This window comes from Pseudorasbora parva, chromosome 13 (genome assembly GCF_024679245.1).
Source record: "Pseudorasbora parva isolate DD20220531a chromosome 13, ASM2467924v1, whole genome shotgun sequence".
Classification (NCBI taxonomy): domain Eukaryota; kingdom Metazoa; phylum Chordata; class Actinopteri; order Cypriniformes; family Gobionidae; genus Pseudorasbora; species Pseudorasbora parva.
The window spans coordinates 18,229,901-18,248,122 of record NC_090184.1 but is presented as its reverse complement, the minus strand read 5'-3'; the positions used below and the strand labels follow the sequence as shown (position 1 = coordinate 18,248,122).

At 36.8% G+C, this 18,222-nt stretch overlaps 1 protein-coding gene across 6 annotated transcripts in view; it reads left to right on the top strand.

Annotated features, from left to right (window-relative positions):
• The window catches only part of gpat2 (glycerol-3-phosphate acyltransferase 2, mitochondrial), a 97,032-nt gene that overhangs the window by 1,040 nt on the left and 77,770 nt on the right, over positions 1–18,222 (top strand). For all 6 annotated transcript variants that reach the window (XM_067413338.1, XM_067413336.1, XM_067413337.1 and 3 more), the window contains 2 exons: positions 6,565–6,672; positions 11,215–11,325. In XM_067413338.1, the coding sequence (XP_067269439.1) occupies positions 6,607–6,672; positions 11,215–11,325 (177 nt within the window). In that variant the 5' untranslated portion in view covers positions 6,565–6,606. The remainder of the gene's footprint in view (positions 1–6,564; positions 6,673–11,214; positions 11,326–18,222) is intronic.

Sequence of the window (18,222 nt, the reverse complement as noted above, 5' to 3'; positions counted from 1 at the left end):
TGACATTTTATTATTCAATTTCTGTACCTGAATACTGTTAGACTTGCCTGAAAAACATAGTCTAAAGCACAGATTATTAATATAGTTGTATCTTTATTCTATTGTCTTTATCTATGCTTGACATTTAATCGCAATGTCCAAATGTTTCTAATATCGTGCAGCCTTAACTCATAGTGTCTGCAAGTATTAGGGTAAGTGCACCCATTAAACCCAATAAAATGAGTAAGTATAGGTGTTTTTCATGGATATTCATAGATATGGTTTATTAGAAAAATCATGTTAAAATGCTATAATTATCTCTCATTTGAAAAATTAGATATTTTAAAATGAATATAAAATGAAGATAGATTAAGATGAAGTCAGCAATGGGCTTTAAAAAAAAAAAATGTATTGGTACTTTGTATTTGTATTCCAAATAAGTTCACATCCTGATTGATTAACAAAATATGTTTTTTGTTTCAAAGAAGTAAAACTTATATTAAAACATTATTTAGTGACAGTGTCAAGTTCATTTTTGAGGAGGACATTCCTCCAGGGGCATCTGAGCTTGATTGGCCTGTGGATGGTGCATCCTGTCTTGGATACCATTTCACAAAACCAGCCTGTCGTTTCTTGGAGGTTTAAGGATGCTTTCACACTTGGGTCGATTGCCTGGTCCGAACCTGAGTTCGATTGCTCCCCCTCCCTCTGCCCTAGCTGGACTATGTTCATATTATATTATTGGGTCCGAACCAGGGTGTGCATCATCAAAGCAGCGGCTGTTTACCCAGTGGCTTGGTATCAACGGCACTGGAGAAGGCAGCAAAATACATTGCAGGGCTCGACATTAATGCTTGTCTGGGACAAGTGGATTATTTTTGAAGGGGCAAGTGAAAGAGATTTTTACTTGCTTGACCAGACAAGTAGCCTAATTAAAACATTGAAAAATAAAAAATAAATAAATAACTAGGGAATCACCAAAATATAAAACATTTAAAAAACATAATAAATAGTTTTTTTATTACATTTTTTAAGGTTACGGCCAATTCATCTAGGTGAAAAAAAAACAGTAAAATCACTTATTTTAATTTTTTTATATGAATATAGATCTCTATCTATCTATCTATCTATCTATCTATCTATCTATCTATCTATCTATCTATCTATCTATCTATCTATCTATCTATCTATCTATCTATCTATCTATCTATCTATCTATCTATCTATCTATCTATCTATCTATCTATCTATATATATATAATATAATTATAATATATAAATAAGAGTGTAGGCCAAAAGTTTGGACACATTACTATTTGTAATGTTTTTGAAATAAGTTTCTTCTGCTCATCAAAAAAAAAGAAAAAAAAGACTGACCCCAAAGTACTGACCAGTAGTGTATATTGTTGTTACAAAAGATTTCTATTTTTAAAACATATGCTTTTTATTTTATTTTTTTAATTTTTAAACTTTTTTTCCCCCATCAAAAATATTATAAAAAAGTATAACAGGTTATGAACAAATATTAAGCAGCTGACAGCTGAAATGTTTCCAACTTTGAAAATGAATCATCATATTAGAATGATTTTTGAAGGATCATGTGACACTGAAGACTAGAGTAATGATCCTGATTCAGCTTTCATCACAGAAATAAATGATCATTTTAAGTATAATATATTGAAAACCAATTATTGTAAATTGTAATAGTATATCACAATATTACATTTTTTTCTGTATTTTTGATCAAATAAATGCAGGCTTAATGAGCAGAAAAAAAAAACTTCTTTCAAAAACAATACAAACTTAATATAAAATATAACACACACACACACACACACACACACACACACACACACACACACACACACACACACACACACACACACACACACACACACACACACACACTCTTTATTCCTTTTTAAAGGAATATTATATAAAATGAGAGTACTATAAAAATCTCTTTATTTGACATATCAATGTACTTACCAAATAAATTGCAGAAATGTGTTGATTTAAATGTTTTTTATTTGACTTCAGAGTTGAGAGTGGGCTTAACGGGTTCATGAGCTTAATATAAAACCAGCAGATAAAGTGACAGATATATTGTAAAGTAGATATTCATATTGTCTGCACATTTTCCACAAAACGACCTACAGCACATGCAAACTACTTTGTAAATGTATCTCTGCTGCATACAAAGTGCTAATTAGTAGTGAAATTAGTGCTACTAATAAAAATGGAACGTGAAAAACAACTGAACAGCCACTGAGTTCAAAAGGTACTGCATAACTGCAATGACTTACAAACTTGTTTTGTCCTTGTCAGTGCATAGTTTTAAAGTCGGATTCCTGAAGGTACCCTCTTCGTTTCTTTTCCTTTTTTTGCAGTGTTGTTTCCTCCCTTAGGTTAGTTTTTAATGAAAATTGAATAACGAGATCGAAACAAGGTCAGAAACATATTTTAGTCTGCAGATGCCAGGCCCCTTGAACATATTAAGTGCACTCTTCTGTTGCTGTGATGGTAACAAACTTTATTACTCAGTGGGCCTTCAAATGTTTGTGCCATTAACGTGGATTTGTTATTATTCAGGCGTCTAGCTATAAACATGACTTTAAAAGGATAGTTCACCCAGGATAGAAGATTCTGTCATTGTTTACTCACCCTTATGTCATTCCAGAAGTTTTTTTGAACCACCGTTTTGGGGACCATTTTACTCCATTGTATGGAAAAAAGAAAGTCATGCAGGTTTAGAACACATATGAACGATAAATGCTCTTTACAATGCACTCCTTGCATTGCCATGTTTTGTAATGCAACAATTAACATAATGTGGGGGGGGGGGGGCTGCTATTTCATGCATTCTGACTTATTTACACTGTTAAAGAGTTGGTTTATCATGGCCATAATATAAAACAAAAAGAGTTGGACATATCACAGAGTATTTCTGTGCCAAGTACACACTAACAAGTTACAGAAAGTTTAGAATTTTTTTTCCGAGTATGACTTCATAAAGGGGGCGAAATTCTTTGTATGGACACTTCTTCAACCAGAGTGAGAGTAAAAGCACGTCCAAATGACCGACCATATTTCGCCGCACACCGAGGTCCTGTGATAATATTAGTCCCGTGCGAATCGACATCTCTGTGATTTGGCCAGGATTAAGCGGGTCATCTATAATTTTTGCACGTTTTTTTTTTTCTTCCTGTGAGCATTTCTATCTTTATCTTTCACGAAGAATAAAGTCTGCATTCATAATGCGCACCGTTATGAATTCCCGTGCAGCCGCGCCCACACTATACTTTCACTTTAGAATGAGTATCAATTTGAGAGTAATCTGATTGAATGGTGTGTTTAATATTAATATCAATACTGTTCTTAATGAAAAACAGAACAGAACAGTACAGTACAATGACAAGCTTGTTTAAATAGGCGATTTTACATTTAGTTTTGAAACTGAATCTTCCTCCGTAGGCTATATTGTCAGCTTCTTACTCGTGATAAATGAAATCTGATTCCTGCCCCGGGTCCGAGCTCAAGTTCATGGCGTCCGTTCGCTAACTGAACGAAATTGTTTATTTATTGCTATAAAATAATCAAAACGATATCGATGCCTGTTTATGATTTCATACAGCTATATAACGAAGTCTTGACATCATATCCGGGAGAAGTCAGTAAATTCGAGTAAAATCACAGGCTTTGCTTATCCTGTGCGAATGCGCCGCAAAACTCAGATGTGGGGGAGTCATTTCTAAATCACAGAGGTCCCTAGATAATACTAATCCCGTGCGAATACTGCTAATGTCACTAAAGAAGTGTGTTTTTGTTTCTGAGGGAATGCCTTGTTCAGCTTTCCAAATAAACCAGCGTTAGGGAAACCGCGGATGCGGCTTGTTTTTCCGGAGCTGCAATCGAGTTGTGCAAGTGTGTTTGTTTGTTCTCGGTCACGATTCGAAAGCACGGGCGGTAAATGAAACTGCATCATATTTCTGTGTTTTGTTGGCAATAGGTTTGAAAGCGCATATAATGAAAACAACACAAACGTATAGTGAATCGAAAGTTATTCATTGATAATGCCTTGATGTATTGCGTGTGCGTGACTCTTTAGCCCCGTTCACTGCACGCCTCCACAAGTTCAGCTGTTTTCAGAAAGAATTGGTACACTGAAGACTCTTCAGAGATATGAAAAACGCAATACTATTTTATAGGTACTCAAGATTAACATGAGATTGGCAGAAACTGTGTGTGTTGTGTACCCTTTAAACAAAGATATAGTTGCATTCATTTCTGTAATGCAGAGGCGGATGTGGAGTCAAGGAGCGAGAAATGAAAACAGGACTAACTAGAGCTATGGAGATGGTCGGACATGAAATAATTGTCACTACAGGGGCAAAGTTTGATGAAAAGGGAGAGGGCCTGAATATTCTGCCAGGAGAAATATGGATAATGAATTTTTTCAGGGTGCTGGGGAGAATGAGATTTTTTGGCCTGGTCTTGTTTATACTTGTACTGTTATTATTGGACAGAGGAAGCTCATTGGTTTTCAATATTAATGGCGACACATTGAAAGGCACGTTTATACAGTTTGAAAACTTCCAAGATGTTTGTCTTCAATTTTCTGGGAGACATTTTATGAAAAAAAAAAGGCTGCTATATAAATAAAAAGGGTTTGTAGTCACCATAAATTCAATATTAATTTTCCTGTTGTGTTTTATATTTGGTCAGTGGTTAGATGTCATCAATAATTTTGCAGTCAGCAGAACTGATGTTAAGCTTCCTCTTCTTCAGATAGTAGAGGTCATCCAGTATTAGGAGATGGGCAATATGGCACTCAATTTTTATCTATCTGCATATTTTTTTGGCTGAATGCCGATATGCAGTATATATGTGACCCTGGACCACAAAACTAGTCATAAGTTGTGCAGGGTATATTTGTGCAATAGCCCATATCCAACAATGCATTGTAATTCAATATTAATATTTTCCTATATTTCGAAGAATCATGAACAGTGATCTTACAGTGGCAGGTGTTTTCCCTGCTGCGTATATGTGGTCTCCTCTATGCGTCGTCAACCTGTGTTAACATTAACAGACTTTGTATTAGGCTTGGGCGGTAATACGGTAAAATGGTATACCGCGGGATCTAAAAATAGCAACGGTATCAGTTTCAATACCGTCAAACCGTCAAAAAAAAAAACAGATCAACTTACATATTGCTGATCAACAATTAATTATTAAATATTTAATAAGTTGAACTAATTAAACTATTTACATATTAAATACTATTTATTTATTAAATGCCTAAATATGTGTATGCGTTGTTGTGACAGCGTGGATGAGAGAGAGAGAGAGAGAGAGAGGGGAAAAGACGGCGAGTCGGGCACTGAGTTATTCGGTCTCGAAAAAGAACACAACTTCTGCAGTTTGGAAGTATTTGGGGTTTTGACGGTAAATACAGACGAGGCAATTTGCAAATTGTGCAACAAAAAGATGACCGCGAGAGATGGAAATACCTTACCTATAAGGGCGCATATCCGAAACCACCATCCACTCACTGCTGCGTGGATGAAAAACCGAGCGCACCCTCGGACTATGCTGTAATATTGCCGAAGCCTTTTGTCACACAGCTGGCAATGTAAGCAATAAGCATGAACTCCACAAAAATCAAGTGGACATGGGACTGACAAAAAAAAAAAAGTCAATTGTCTGACAATTGTCTCATAACGGTAAGCATAAAACGTGCAGAGAGTTTCTCAGGGGCTCAAATGTAAAAAATAAAATAAAAATATAGGCCTATATATATATATATATATATATATATATATATATATATATATATATATATATATATATATATATTAGGGCTGTAACGATATGCGATATGAAATCGAAATCGCAATACGCAGGTCCACGAACCTGTATCGCGATGTGAGGAGGCAGAATCGCGACACACCCCTTCTAACTCCCAGAATTATCCTTCCTGTGCAGGTCCAACTTTTAAGTATATATATATATGCCAAGCCAACAGTTTGTTGGCGCTGTCTGAGCCTTACATCATAATGTTTTAATTATTCACGGTAATACCGTATACCGAGGTAAAATAGGGAGGAGGTTTGACGGTATCAAAATTTGGATACCGCCCAAGCCTACTTTGTATATTTTTACACAAATGACACATTTCAGGAAATGATTGCAGTTTATGTGCAAGTCTGGAATAGTCTGGAGATCAGCCAAATTGAAGCTAAAAACTGGCAGCTTCCAAATGTGTTCAAATGGCCAGTTACCATTTTTGGTCGACCGGTGCATATATCTAGAAAAAAGGTTGCACCTCAACATCACACATGCTTCCAAATAAAATTTGACTTCAGTTGAGATTCAGTTTAGGGAGCATGATATGCGATTTCGCAATTTTGAGCCTTGGCTTGCCTTTTTTTCTTTCTCATTTAAACATGTGCGCGGCCTCCTCCCTCTTGTTACTTCTATTGTGTCTTTGTTCCTGTTTAACTTGAAGTCTCAGAGCTACTGAAACTCACCTCTTGTTTAAAACTATGCATTTTTAATCATTTATAATTTTCATTTCTTCAGGATTTCTTCTGATGGTAAGGGAGCAATTTGGTTTGAAGAATCATGGACCCAGTATGCGCAAATCCTTCCAGTGAAACTGCTGTTTCTTTCCAGCCCAAACGCCCCGCGGTAAGACCTTTCCACCTGACACATCTTACTGTTATCTTTGTGTACTTCCTCGCTTTAGAAATCTCTTGGATTTTTTTTCTTTTCTTTTCAGACAATGTCAGTAATGTAGTGTCTCCTATGCCGTGGTAACTTAAAATAATATTTCTGTGATTTACTCAGCCCTCATGTTGTTCCAAACCATAGACTGTAAAAAAATATGGACGTAGTGTCCGTGACGTCACCCATAGGATTCCGATAAGCCGTTCTGAAGCTTAAAGTAGAGATGAGCTGGGCGTTGCCATCTTGTGAGCGAGTCAACGTGTGTCACTCCCGGATAACAGAAAATGGGCAAAAAGGCGGGATGTGCGCAGAGCTGAGGTGACGCAATAACTATAGATGGCAGATAAATGGCTGTAAACATGTTTTTTTCTGCTTTAAAGTTGAGAATTTTAACATGGGGCTCAATGAGATTCTGCTCCCTTCTGGAGCCTGTCCCAAGTGGCCAGTTGAAGAATTGCAGTTTACATTACTTCCGTATTGGCTTCAAGAGAGATCGCGGGAGGTTGCCGCTTGTTCCAAACCTGTATGAGTTTCATTCTTCTGCTAAATATATTTTAAAGAATATGGTTAAACAAACATTTGTTGTTCCCCATTGACTTCCATAGTATGGAGGAAAAAAAATACAATGTGGCCCATCAACTGTTTGGTTGCTGACATTCTTCAAAATATAATATTTTGTGATTAGAAGAAGAAATCATATATACAGTTAAATAAACAGAAATAATAATAATAAAAAAACATTTATTTGAGATATAAATATTTTTATAAAGGTCTTCATTGTCACTTTTTGTCAAATTAATGTATCCAGTGTCAGTATTGCTTGGTCAGTGTACTGCATAATGCTACAAAGAGGCCATCATATCTATAAACAATAGAAAACCGCTCTTGCTTTCATATTTTCAATCATCCCACCATTCTCCAAATCCACCTACTTTCTAGACGATAATTGAATTCATAACTCAGACCAGCTGCAGGCGATTAGTCTAAACGCCATCCCATCTTCTCCCAGCTGTTGTTGGCAGTGTTGGTTTACCCCTGAAGAGCTGCTGACTTTGAGTTCACCTGAGCAGTGCTCATATGTAGATTATCTTTGATTCAGTCCACTTGAGGGTCCCTGATTCGGTCTTTGATCATCTAGTAATCCTCTTATTCTAGGGCAGGTTAGATAAATAACACAAAAAAGAGCCACTGTCAAGTCAAGTCACCTTAATTTATATAATGCTTTATACAATACAGATAGTTTCAAAGCATCTTTACAGGGATACTCAGGGACATGGTGATTCAGTGAGGCAAACAGAATTCAATGCTGTTGTAAAGCAGGTCTAAAAAGAAAATTGTCATTTTTTCACCTCAGGTCAGTACACAGTTGATTCAGTTCTGTTCAATAACTGAAAAGATCATCATAAACTAGAGCATAAAATAGTGATATCATCGTTCAGCTAACTTCAGTTCTCATCCAATAGTGTCAGTGCAGTCAAATTAACAATATTGCTGAATCCCCAACTATAAGAAGGTGTACTAGAGTAGTACAAATGTAAGAATGTGACCTGCGTCTTTGATTATACTAATGTTGACAAGAAAAACAACACTGAAAGCTTTTACACAAGCAGCAAAAATCAGATTTTTATATCCCACTAAAAAACATGTTTACAGTAGTTGTTTTGTCACATGAATGACAATGAACGGGTTTCAAATCTGATTAAAGTGAGTCCTGAACGATCCCATTAAATTTCAAAGTAGTGTGTCCTGGCCCTGCCATTACTATGGCAACCTCTGTAGATGATGACTGTCTAAACGAAAAGATCTGATTTCATCACTTGCTAAATTGTTTGAAAAACAAGGTAAAATTGGATGCATTGTGAACCAAGTCAAAAAGCTCTTTGATACATTTCTCAGAAGCTGCTTCCCCCTTAAACGCTGATGAAAATGACCTGAAATTTATTCCATTTTTGATTGGTTCATTAGCATTGCTGTATCAGATTGAAAAATGTTATCTGTGTTTGTAATGATGGTGATTATCATAATCAGATTCAAAGCACAGCACCAGGTAAGCATAAGGTAACTCTTGCAGCCGTTAATGAATGCTCTCACACACGGCAAAAAAAGCTCTCACGCGCACTGTCAGGAGTCAATCATTTGGAACCTTTGTGGGATCGTTATATCGTTTTTTTATATATATATAATTGATGAAAGATGTAGATGTACTCACCTAGTCAGGAGTGAGGTTGAAAACTTGTCAAATTAGATGCAGTTAGTCTAACAAATTATTTAACTACTCAGAAATGCACACAGTTTTCTGAGCAAGGGTTCAACAAGCAATTTTCTCCTTTTTTTCCTGGAGTATATTGGTTGGAGGAGAATTTCTGCACAGAGCCATAACAATTCTAGGAAATGCAAGTGGGTTCAGGACCAAGCAGAGTTTCTGTCCAAAAGTAAATTATGCCACATTATAAAGGCCTGTTATATTTTAAATTATCAAAAGTTTTGACTACTATTATTTATTTATTTTTGAAAGAAGTCTCATGCTAAAAATCTGTAATATTGTGACATTGAACAATTAAGTATTCTGTAAATAACTACATAATTGGTAATGATGAATTTTATAAGTAAAATATTTGGGATTTAAAACAACATAATGCAGTGCAATTATGATTTGAAAGAGTATAGGATAGGGACACTTTTTCCGCAGTCATTTCAATAGCAAACATTTTCTGAATCATTTGATTTTGTAAACTATACGATACACTCAATACTCAAATATCATTTTGCGTTTCGGTTCATTTATGAGACGTGACGTGCAATGTCATGATTATAGGCTATTGTCTGATGCATTGCTTCTTATTTATTAAATCCAGGCAATTGGCTGAAGAAACATTGATTGAAATTAAGATACAATTTATACAAAACGAAATTCACTTTAAAGAAAGGCTTTCTACAAAACAAAACTTAATGAAGCGGTCTAACAAACTCCATGTCGTCTGATTTTTGCGCATTTTATGATGTAATTTATTACTCCTGCTGTTCACTTATCATAATCAACATTCATTAAATAAAAATAAAAAAACTCTGTGCTATTATATTTAAACATCAATATGAAACTAAATACATTTTAATGGCTACAGCAGGTAGCCTATTGTACACAAACAATGCATCTGAGCAGAAATTTGTGAACAAAAGCTTCATTAATATGACATCAAACACTTAATAATCTATCTAAAACAGGCCAAAGTAATCTTGTCTAAACAGTCTTATGTCTATGACATTTTATGTTGCAGAAGGTTTCATATTTAAACTGTCCTTTTGAGGTTTAATATTCACAGAGACTAACAGAATAAACTTGCCTCAAAATCCTCGCTGCATCAGTTTGCTCTAAGAAATAAACAGCTTTTCTTCTAAGGAAAATTATTCCAGGATTATTCCTCACCGTGTCTCAAAACAAAGTTTAAAATAGCATGCACTAATATTGATGTGTTTATTAGAGTTGATGTGGAGCGTTGACTCTGCTCGTATGGATCGTCAGTATTTGAATCTCAAATTAAGCAAATTTAAGAATATTTGGATTCCCCTACAGTGTGAACAAAACCTTTTTTTTTCATTTAATCATTTAAATATTTAGTGAGCTTGAAGGATGTACTGTCTAATATATTTATTGTTTGTAAAATATTCTCTTTTACTCTTAAAATCAAATAATTTAATTATTACCTGATCTGAAATGTGAGCTGAAGTGAATTTTAATTAAAAAAATTAGAGCCTAGCGCAATTCCTCTGGATGTCAGACTACATTCTCTTGGTTTTATTACTCCAAAGACAGACATTATGGTATCTGTGAGCCCAAGCTAATGAAACATTACCAGCAGAAATAATTTTCAGTTGAAAAGGAGATTAAAAGAATGAACCTGGGCGCCTGGCCCCTATCCATTATGCAGTCTTATTTAATAATTGATTGCTGTAAGTGATATTTCCCACACAGATGATTAGAGAGTTTGTAATGGCGTCAGTTGTTGAGGCAGCTTTGAATGATGATTCTTACTGTCGCCAGCCATGTCTCTTATCCATCTCTGCTAAAATGTTGTTATTATTAGTACCAATTTAAATTGATGTCATCTTCAGTGGAAATCTTTCAGGGTACGGCACTCAGTAACAAAGGCCCAAATTGATTGCGTTTTCAATTGTACCATCAATTGCGACGGAGATGTAGTAACCACTTGTGAATATATTTCATATTCCTTCCCTTCCTTTGTTTGCGTTTAAACATTGATCCTCCCGCTTTGATGTTGGAAAATGTGAAGCAAATAAAGCGATCATAGAAAAGGAACAAGGGCTGCGTTATTGGCTGGAGCTTTGTTTCTTATCTCAGCTTGAAATAAAGTGCTGACTCTTTTATCACACTCTGTGCCAGTTTAAAATCTTTAGTTTATTCCTTCCTCTGTGTTCCGGCAATCCCTTATATGTGTGTGTGTGTGTGTGTGTGTGTGTGTGTGCGTGTGTTTCTCCTTTTGGTAGCTGTCGTGGAGTGTGAACATCAGGAAGAAGTTGAAAAGCGTGGCTCCTTTCCTGGGCAGGTTCAGGCCGATGGTTGGACAGTGCTGTCACCAATGCACCCCAGAGAGCCTGGTGAGAAAACGAGAGGGATGAAAGGATTATTTGAAGATAATAAAAGGACAAACAGCCAGAGGCAGATGGGGAAGTACACAGATTTAGGCTCACCTGAAAACCTCAGACACTGCTTTCACAAACCCATATCATGAGGGACGATCAAAGGGATTTCAGAGCAGCAGCAAACGTGTTACTTATGGTAGGAATGGCAAGAAAAAGGGATTAGTAGTGGAGAGAAAAATAATGAACACTCAAGAGCATAGTTCCCCCCATGCCATGAAGAGCTTTTCAGAAAACTGCAGATGCCTAAGCTTGTTTTCAGCAGCACTGGTCCCAGTGGGCACATCGCGCTGAGAGCTGGGATGTGAGGCTAATGGAGCAGTAATCAGGGGGTTATTGGATCGAACCTCTCCTGAACTAATCTATTAATCTCATGCCAGCCAGCCAGATAAATCATTTTTGAGCTATCTGGTGTTTGTAATTTAAAAAGCATGCTAGATTTGATTAAACAGCCCTGTCAAATAAATATGTACAGACCTACACTGTGTTCCAAATTATTATGCAAGTGACCTCAGTAGGATTTCAGTACAATCAGATTTGAGTTTTTCAGATAAAAGCATTTGTTTTATTTTTCCATATCTTTGTAGATAAAAAACCTGTCTGAAATTGATACCAGTTAAGTAGTTCGCCAGGTCTACTTGGGTAAATGGAAACCCTACCTGAAGTGGTTGTTTCACATTATTATGCAAGTCAAAGTTCTCATGCAAATATGGGGAGAAAAAAAAATAGTTCTTAAGGTGAAATGGTGCAATGTTATGCAACAGATGTGAAAACAACTATTGCGTGAAAACTGAATGGAGATTATCATACGTTTTTTTGAGTAATTGGTGTCTCTGGAGTCTCAAGAATCTCTCCATGCAGGCTGACAGTTTTGCATGAAGTTGCATTTCAGCCACCTCTAATCAAAGCTCGCTAAGAGAAACCATTACAATGGGTTCTGAAGACTCATTTTGAAATGGTCTTAATCATTGAAGAAAGCTGTACTACAATGGATGGTCTTGATGGATGGATTTCTTAATGTTTGGTGAGTGGTCACCCCGTTCCAATAAGACTACGACGTCAGTGAGGAGCCTAGCGGGTGATGATTTGGGCTGGAATATTGGGAAGTGAGATTGGGAGGTCCCTTTAGGGTCTCTAAGGGTGTCAGAATGACTTCTGCAAGATATGTAGTGTTTATAACTGACCATTTTCTGCTGTGGTATAAAAAGGAGGATAGATTTTTTTTTTCTGAAATAAAAGGATTTCCATTCAGGACAATGCACTAAATGCAAAAAAACTAACAAAAAAACACAATAATAATAAAACGGTAAATAAAAATATACAATAAAAACAGTTTGAAAATGTATTTCTACACCCACTGCAAACATTTCTCTTTGTGAGTTTTGATTAGAGGTTGCTGAAATGCAACTTTACGCACAACCGCCAGATTGCATGGAGAGATTCTTGAGACTCCAGAGACGCCATCAACTTCAAATACTTGTTTGATTCTCAACACTTGTTGTTTTTATAGCTAACTTTTCATAATAAGCCTTTATCTAATCGAGTTGTCTTGCACTGTAAATTACTCACAAATCTTCGATGCATCTCCTTTCAGTTTTCACACAATATTTGTTGTTTTCATCTCTTTTGCATAACATTGCACCATTTCATGCTTTTCATCTTCGGAAAAATCATTCTTCTTCCCCATTTGGCTTGAGAACTGTGACTTGCTTAATAATGTGGAACAACCTCTTTAAGTAAGGTTTGATTTACCCAAGTAGACCTGGCAAACAATTGAACAAACCTGTCTGAGACTGATACCAGTCATATAAAAAGATATGAGAAATAAAGTAAACAAACACTTTCTTTGAAAAACTAAAATCTGAATTTGTACTGAAACCCTACTGATATGTCACTTTACATCAGCATTTGAAACACAGTGTAGGGATGTAGCAGCCACCATAATTGTACTTATGAGATGTCTACATTTGCCCCCCTCTAGTTTTACGGAGATGATTACTGACAATCAGTGCCTTAAAGGAATAGTTGTTTACTCAGTCATGTCATTTTGTAGAGAGCAAAAGGAGATGATTGCAGGATGTATCTCTTTACTATAGATGCCTGTTTCTGCCTCAAAACCATACATTACCAGTCAACAGTTTGAAAACCACTATTTTGATTGTTTTTGAAAGTTTTCTGCTTACCAAGGCTGCATTTATGTTATTAAAAATTAGGGATGCACCAATACCATTTTTCCAGAACCGATCCGATCCGATATTAAAAATTTTGAATATCGGTCTATACCGATACTAAACCGATCCGATACCAATGCAGTTTTGTCTATGTAGAATTTCTAAGACTTAGTGTGTAGAATTGAATAAATTAGGTTAGTGAATAATACAGCAGCAAAAGTTATAAAATCACGAGTGCACAATAATTGTATAAAATCTAAACATTTAGTTGGGAAAAAATAAAGGAAACCACAAAAGTGAATAACTGTAGCTGTAAATCTGGTAAAATATGTTACACAAAATATATTCATGAAAAACAAGTAAATATATTTATAGAAATAGGGCCTATATACTAAGAAATTGCATTTATTTTAAATGTATAATGCATATTTTTAATGAGGCAGCAACATATAGATAGAGCAGAACAAGAAAGGCTATTAATAAGGCTTTCATAGCGCAACAGTAGCATAATACAGAACGGCACAAAGCGCTTATGCGCATCCTGTGCGCAGGACGATGCGCTTGAAGCAACACGGAGTCACATGCTCACAGCCACAGTCATAGACTCTCACAGCGCGCCGCGCTCCGTCCGCATCGAGAAGTTTAAAACAAGATATAGACGCGTAGTATATCTATGCAGTATTCTTATAAGCCGTTTATTTTAACAGTTTAACATTTCAGTTACTGTGTGTGAAAAACAATATAATAACTAGTCCAGTGTTGTGATCTAACTGACACCCGGTAGAAAGTAACACGGTTTACAGCAATAAACGCCAGCAGATAGCCATTTTTTTGAGAAACCATAACGTTAGAGCGTTATCTACAGATCAAGCACAATAACAGAAATAATAAATAGTCTTGGAAAGTTTCATCGTGTTGAGTGTCGTAACCGAACGCGACAGTTTAAAGCTGAATGGAGAGTGACTGACAGCCGCAGTGGAGGGAAGCATTGACGTGAACTAATCTGTACTCGCATTAAACGATGGAATGGCTTCAGAACACTTATAGTGCACGAATCGTTGATGCTTTATAAGGTTTTTGTGCCTTTTGTGGGGCGCTGGGGCTTAACAATAACACAGAGTATTATGCGCACAGTATCGAATTTGGATCGGTCCTGTCTGTCCGATACCCGATCCGGCAAATAATGGCAGAACGGAGCCGATCCCGATCCCGAGTATCGGATCGGTGCATCCTTATTAAAAATACAAAAAAAAACTGTAAAATTGTGAAATATTATTAAAATGTAACTAACGGTTTTCTATTTGAATATATTTTAAAATGTAATTTATTTCTGTGATGCAAATCTGAACTTTCAGCATCATTACTTCAGTCTTCAATGTCACATGATCCTTCGGAAATCATTATACAGTAATATGCTGATTTGCTGCTCTAAAAACATTTATGATTATAATCAATGTTGAAAGCAGTTTTTATTTTAAAAAAAAGTATTTATTTTTTAGGACTCTTTGACAAATAGAAAGTTTAAAAGAACAGTATTTATCTGAAATGGAAAGCTTTTGTAACATTCTACTACCGATCAAAAGTTTTGGGTCGGTTCGATTTTTTTTTTTTTTTTTTTTGTTGGGAACTTAAAGAAAATTAATACATTCATTCAGCAAGGATGCATTAAATTGATCAATTGACAGTATATACATTTATAATGTTGCAAAAGCTTTATATTTCAGATGAATTCTGTTCTTTTGAACTTCCTATTCATTAAATAATCCAGATTGTTATTTTTTTACACAACTATTTTCATCATTGATAATAATAATAAATGTTTCTTGAACAGCAGATCATATATTAGAATGATTTCTGAAGGATCATGTGACACTGAAAACTGGAGTAATGATGCTGACAATTCAGCTTTGACGTCACTGAAATAAATAGCATTTTAAAATATATTCAAATAGAAAAAAAGTTATTTTAAATTGTTAAATATTTCACAATTAAAACAAATTGCACTATTTAGTATAGTTAGTACATAGTACGGTTTCCAAACTTTTGACTGATAGTGTACATTTGCGACAGTTTAAAAAATAAAATAGTCACGCTGTAAAACAAAGACCCTAATTGGTTTCACAGACAGGGCTTAAATTAAGCCAGTAGTAGACTTTAGTTAAATTATCATAAAAAATGGCACTGACATAAAGCTCTGAAAAAAATAAAGAGACCACTTAACATGGATTAACATACAGCTCATGAAAACCCAAAATTCCTATCTCAAAAAATTAGCAAGAAGAAAAGTTTTTTTTAATACAAAAAAAAGGCGACCTTCAAATATTTATGTTCAGTTATGCACTCAATACTTGGTCTGGAATCCTTTTGCAGAAATGACTGCTTCAGTGTGGCGTGGCATGGAGGGGATCAGCCTGTGGCACTGCTGAGGTGTTATGGAGGCCCAGGATGCTTCGATAGCGGCCTTAAACTCATCCAGAGTGTTGGGTCTTGTGTCTCTCAACTTTCTCTTCACAATATCCCACAGATTCTCTATGGGGTTCAGGTCAGGAGAGTTGGCAGGCCAATTGAGCACAGTAATACCATGGTCAGTAAACCATTTACCAGTGGTTTTGGCACTGTGAACAGGTGCCAGGTCGTGCTGAAAAACCAAATCTTCATCTCCATAAAGCTTTTCAGCAGATGGAAGCATGAAGGGCTCCAAAATCTCCTGATAGCTAGCTGCACTGACCCTGCCCTTGATAAAACACAGTGGACCAACACCAGCAGCTGACTTGGCACCCCAGACCGTCACTGACTGTGGGCACTTGACACTGGACTTCAGGCATTTTGGCATTTCCTTCTCCCCAGTCTTCCTCCAGACTCTGGCACCTTGATTTCCGAATAACATGCAAAATTTGCTTTCATCCGAAAAAAGTACTTGGACCACTGAGCAACAGTCCAGTGCTGCTTCTCTGTAGCCCAAAGTGGCTTGACCTGGGGAATGCGGCACCTGTAGCCCATTTCCTGCACACGGCTCTGGATGTTTCTACTCCAGACTCAGTCCACTGCTTCCGCAGGTCCCTCAAGGTCTGGAAACGGTCCTTCTCCACAATCTTCCTCAGAGGTCCGGTCACCTCTTTTCGTTGTGCAGCATTTTTTGCCACACTTTTTCTTCCCACAGACTTCCCACTGAGGCGCCTTGATACAGCACTCTGGGAAAAGCCTATTTCGTTTTTTTTTTTTGTCTTACCCTCTCGCTAGAGGGTGTCAATGATGGCCTTCTGGACAGCAGTCAGGTCGGCAGTCTTACCCATGATTGCGGTTTTGAGTAATGAACCAGGCTGAGAGTTTTTAAAAGCCTCAGGAATCTTTTGCAGGTGTTTAGAGTGAATTAGTTGATTCAGATGATTAGGTTAATAGCTCGTTTAGAGAACATTTTCATGATATGCTTTTTTTTTTAGATTTTCATGAGCTGTATGCCAAAATCATTAGCATTAAAGGGATCCCCTGGTGTTGAGACTTGTATGGCTTAATATAACATAAATGATGTCTCTTACTGAATTATGTAGTAGAAAACCCATGAAAGATCTACGTTATTTTAAAAAATCGATTTTATATTTGGACCATGGGCGGCGCCATTTTGTTTGCGTTCTAGGTTGATGACGTAGAATGGTTGAACTCCTCAATCAGCTGGGGTTACCCGTAGCTATTTTTACCACAACGCAACTCGAAAATTGTTTCAGAGTTAAACAAAACCAATGAATTGCTTTGTAATTGTACTTAAAACACACTCAAACATACATGTGCACACAAACTCACCTACACAAGTCACAAACAGATCGGCGGCCGGGCACACACACCTGACAGACTGCGTTGTCTCAATCGAGATGTTGGGCTGCTCAGTCTCCACGACAGGGGCTGAATCCGAAATCGACCCCCTATACCCTGAAATAGGGCATTATTTGAAGGGACGGCCATTTGTAGTGTTGTCCGACATCATAGTGGACATGTTCGAGCATTCAGTCTCACGTTGCACCGCAGTGTACAGCCGATTTACAACAGCTGTCCGACTTCACGCACCCAAACATACATGTGCACACAAACTCTCTCGCTCACACAGACTCACACAGACTCACACACACCCCAACAGATCGGCGCGAACACACACACACACACACACACACACACACACACACACACCCCAACAGATCGGCGCGAACACACACGCACTGCGTGCGCGCATACATAACCCTCAATCACTATTCCCTGTGTTGATATCATAGATAGACTGTTGATATGCAGTAGATTAACTGTAATGCCTAATGTATCCAGCAGAGGGAAATATCTAGGTAGGATGATGGGATAAGTTAACGTGAGGAAGAGAGGCAGGATGTTTTGGTGATGATGCATGGGATTGGTTTGTGCATTAAAGTTTGAGCACAAGCTCAGTGAATTAACCTCAATCTTTAAACTTTCACTTTTAAGACACAAATTACTTTAGCTACTTTTGTTCACTAATACAACTTGAAGGAGTTAATGAAGACGATCGAGTGCGTGAAGTCGGACAGCTGTTGTGTGTAAATTGGCTGTACACTCGTTATTGTGGTGAACGTGAGACTGAATGACTGCACTTGAACATGTCCCTATGGTGTCGGACAACACTACAAATGGCCGTCCCTTCAAATAATGCCCTATTTCAAGGTAT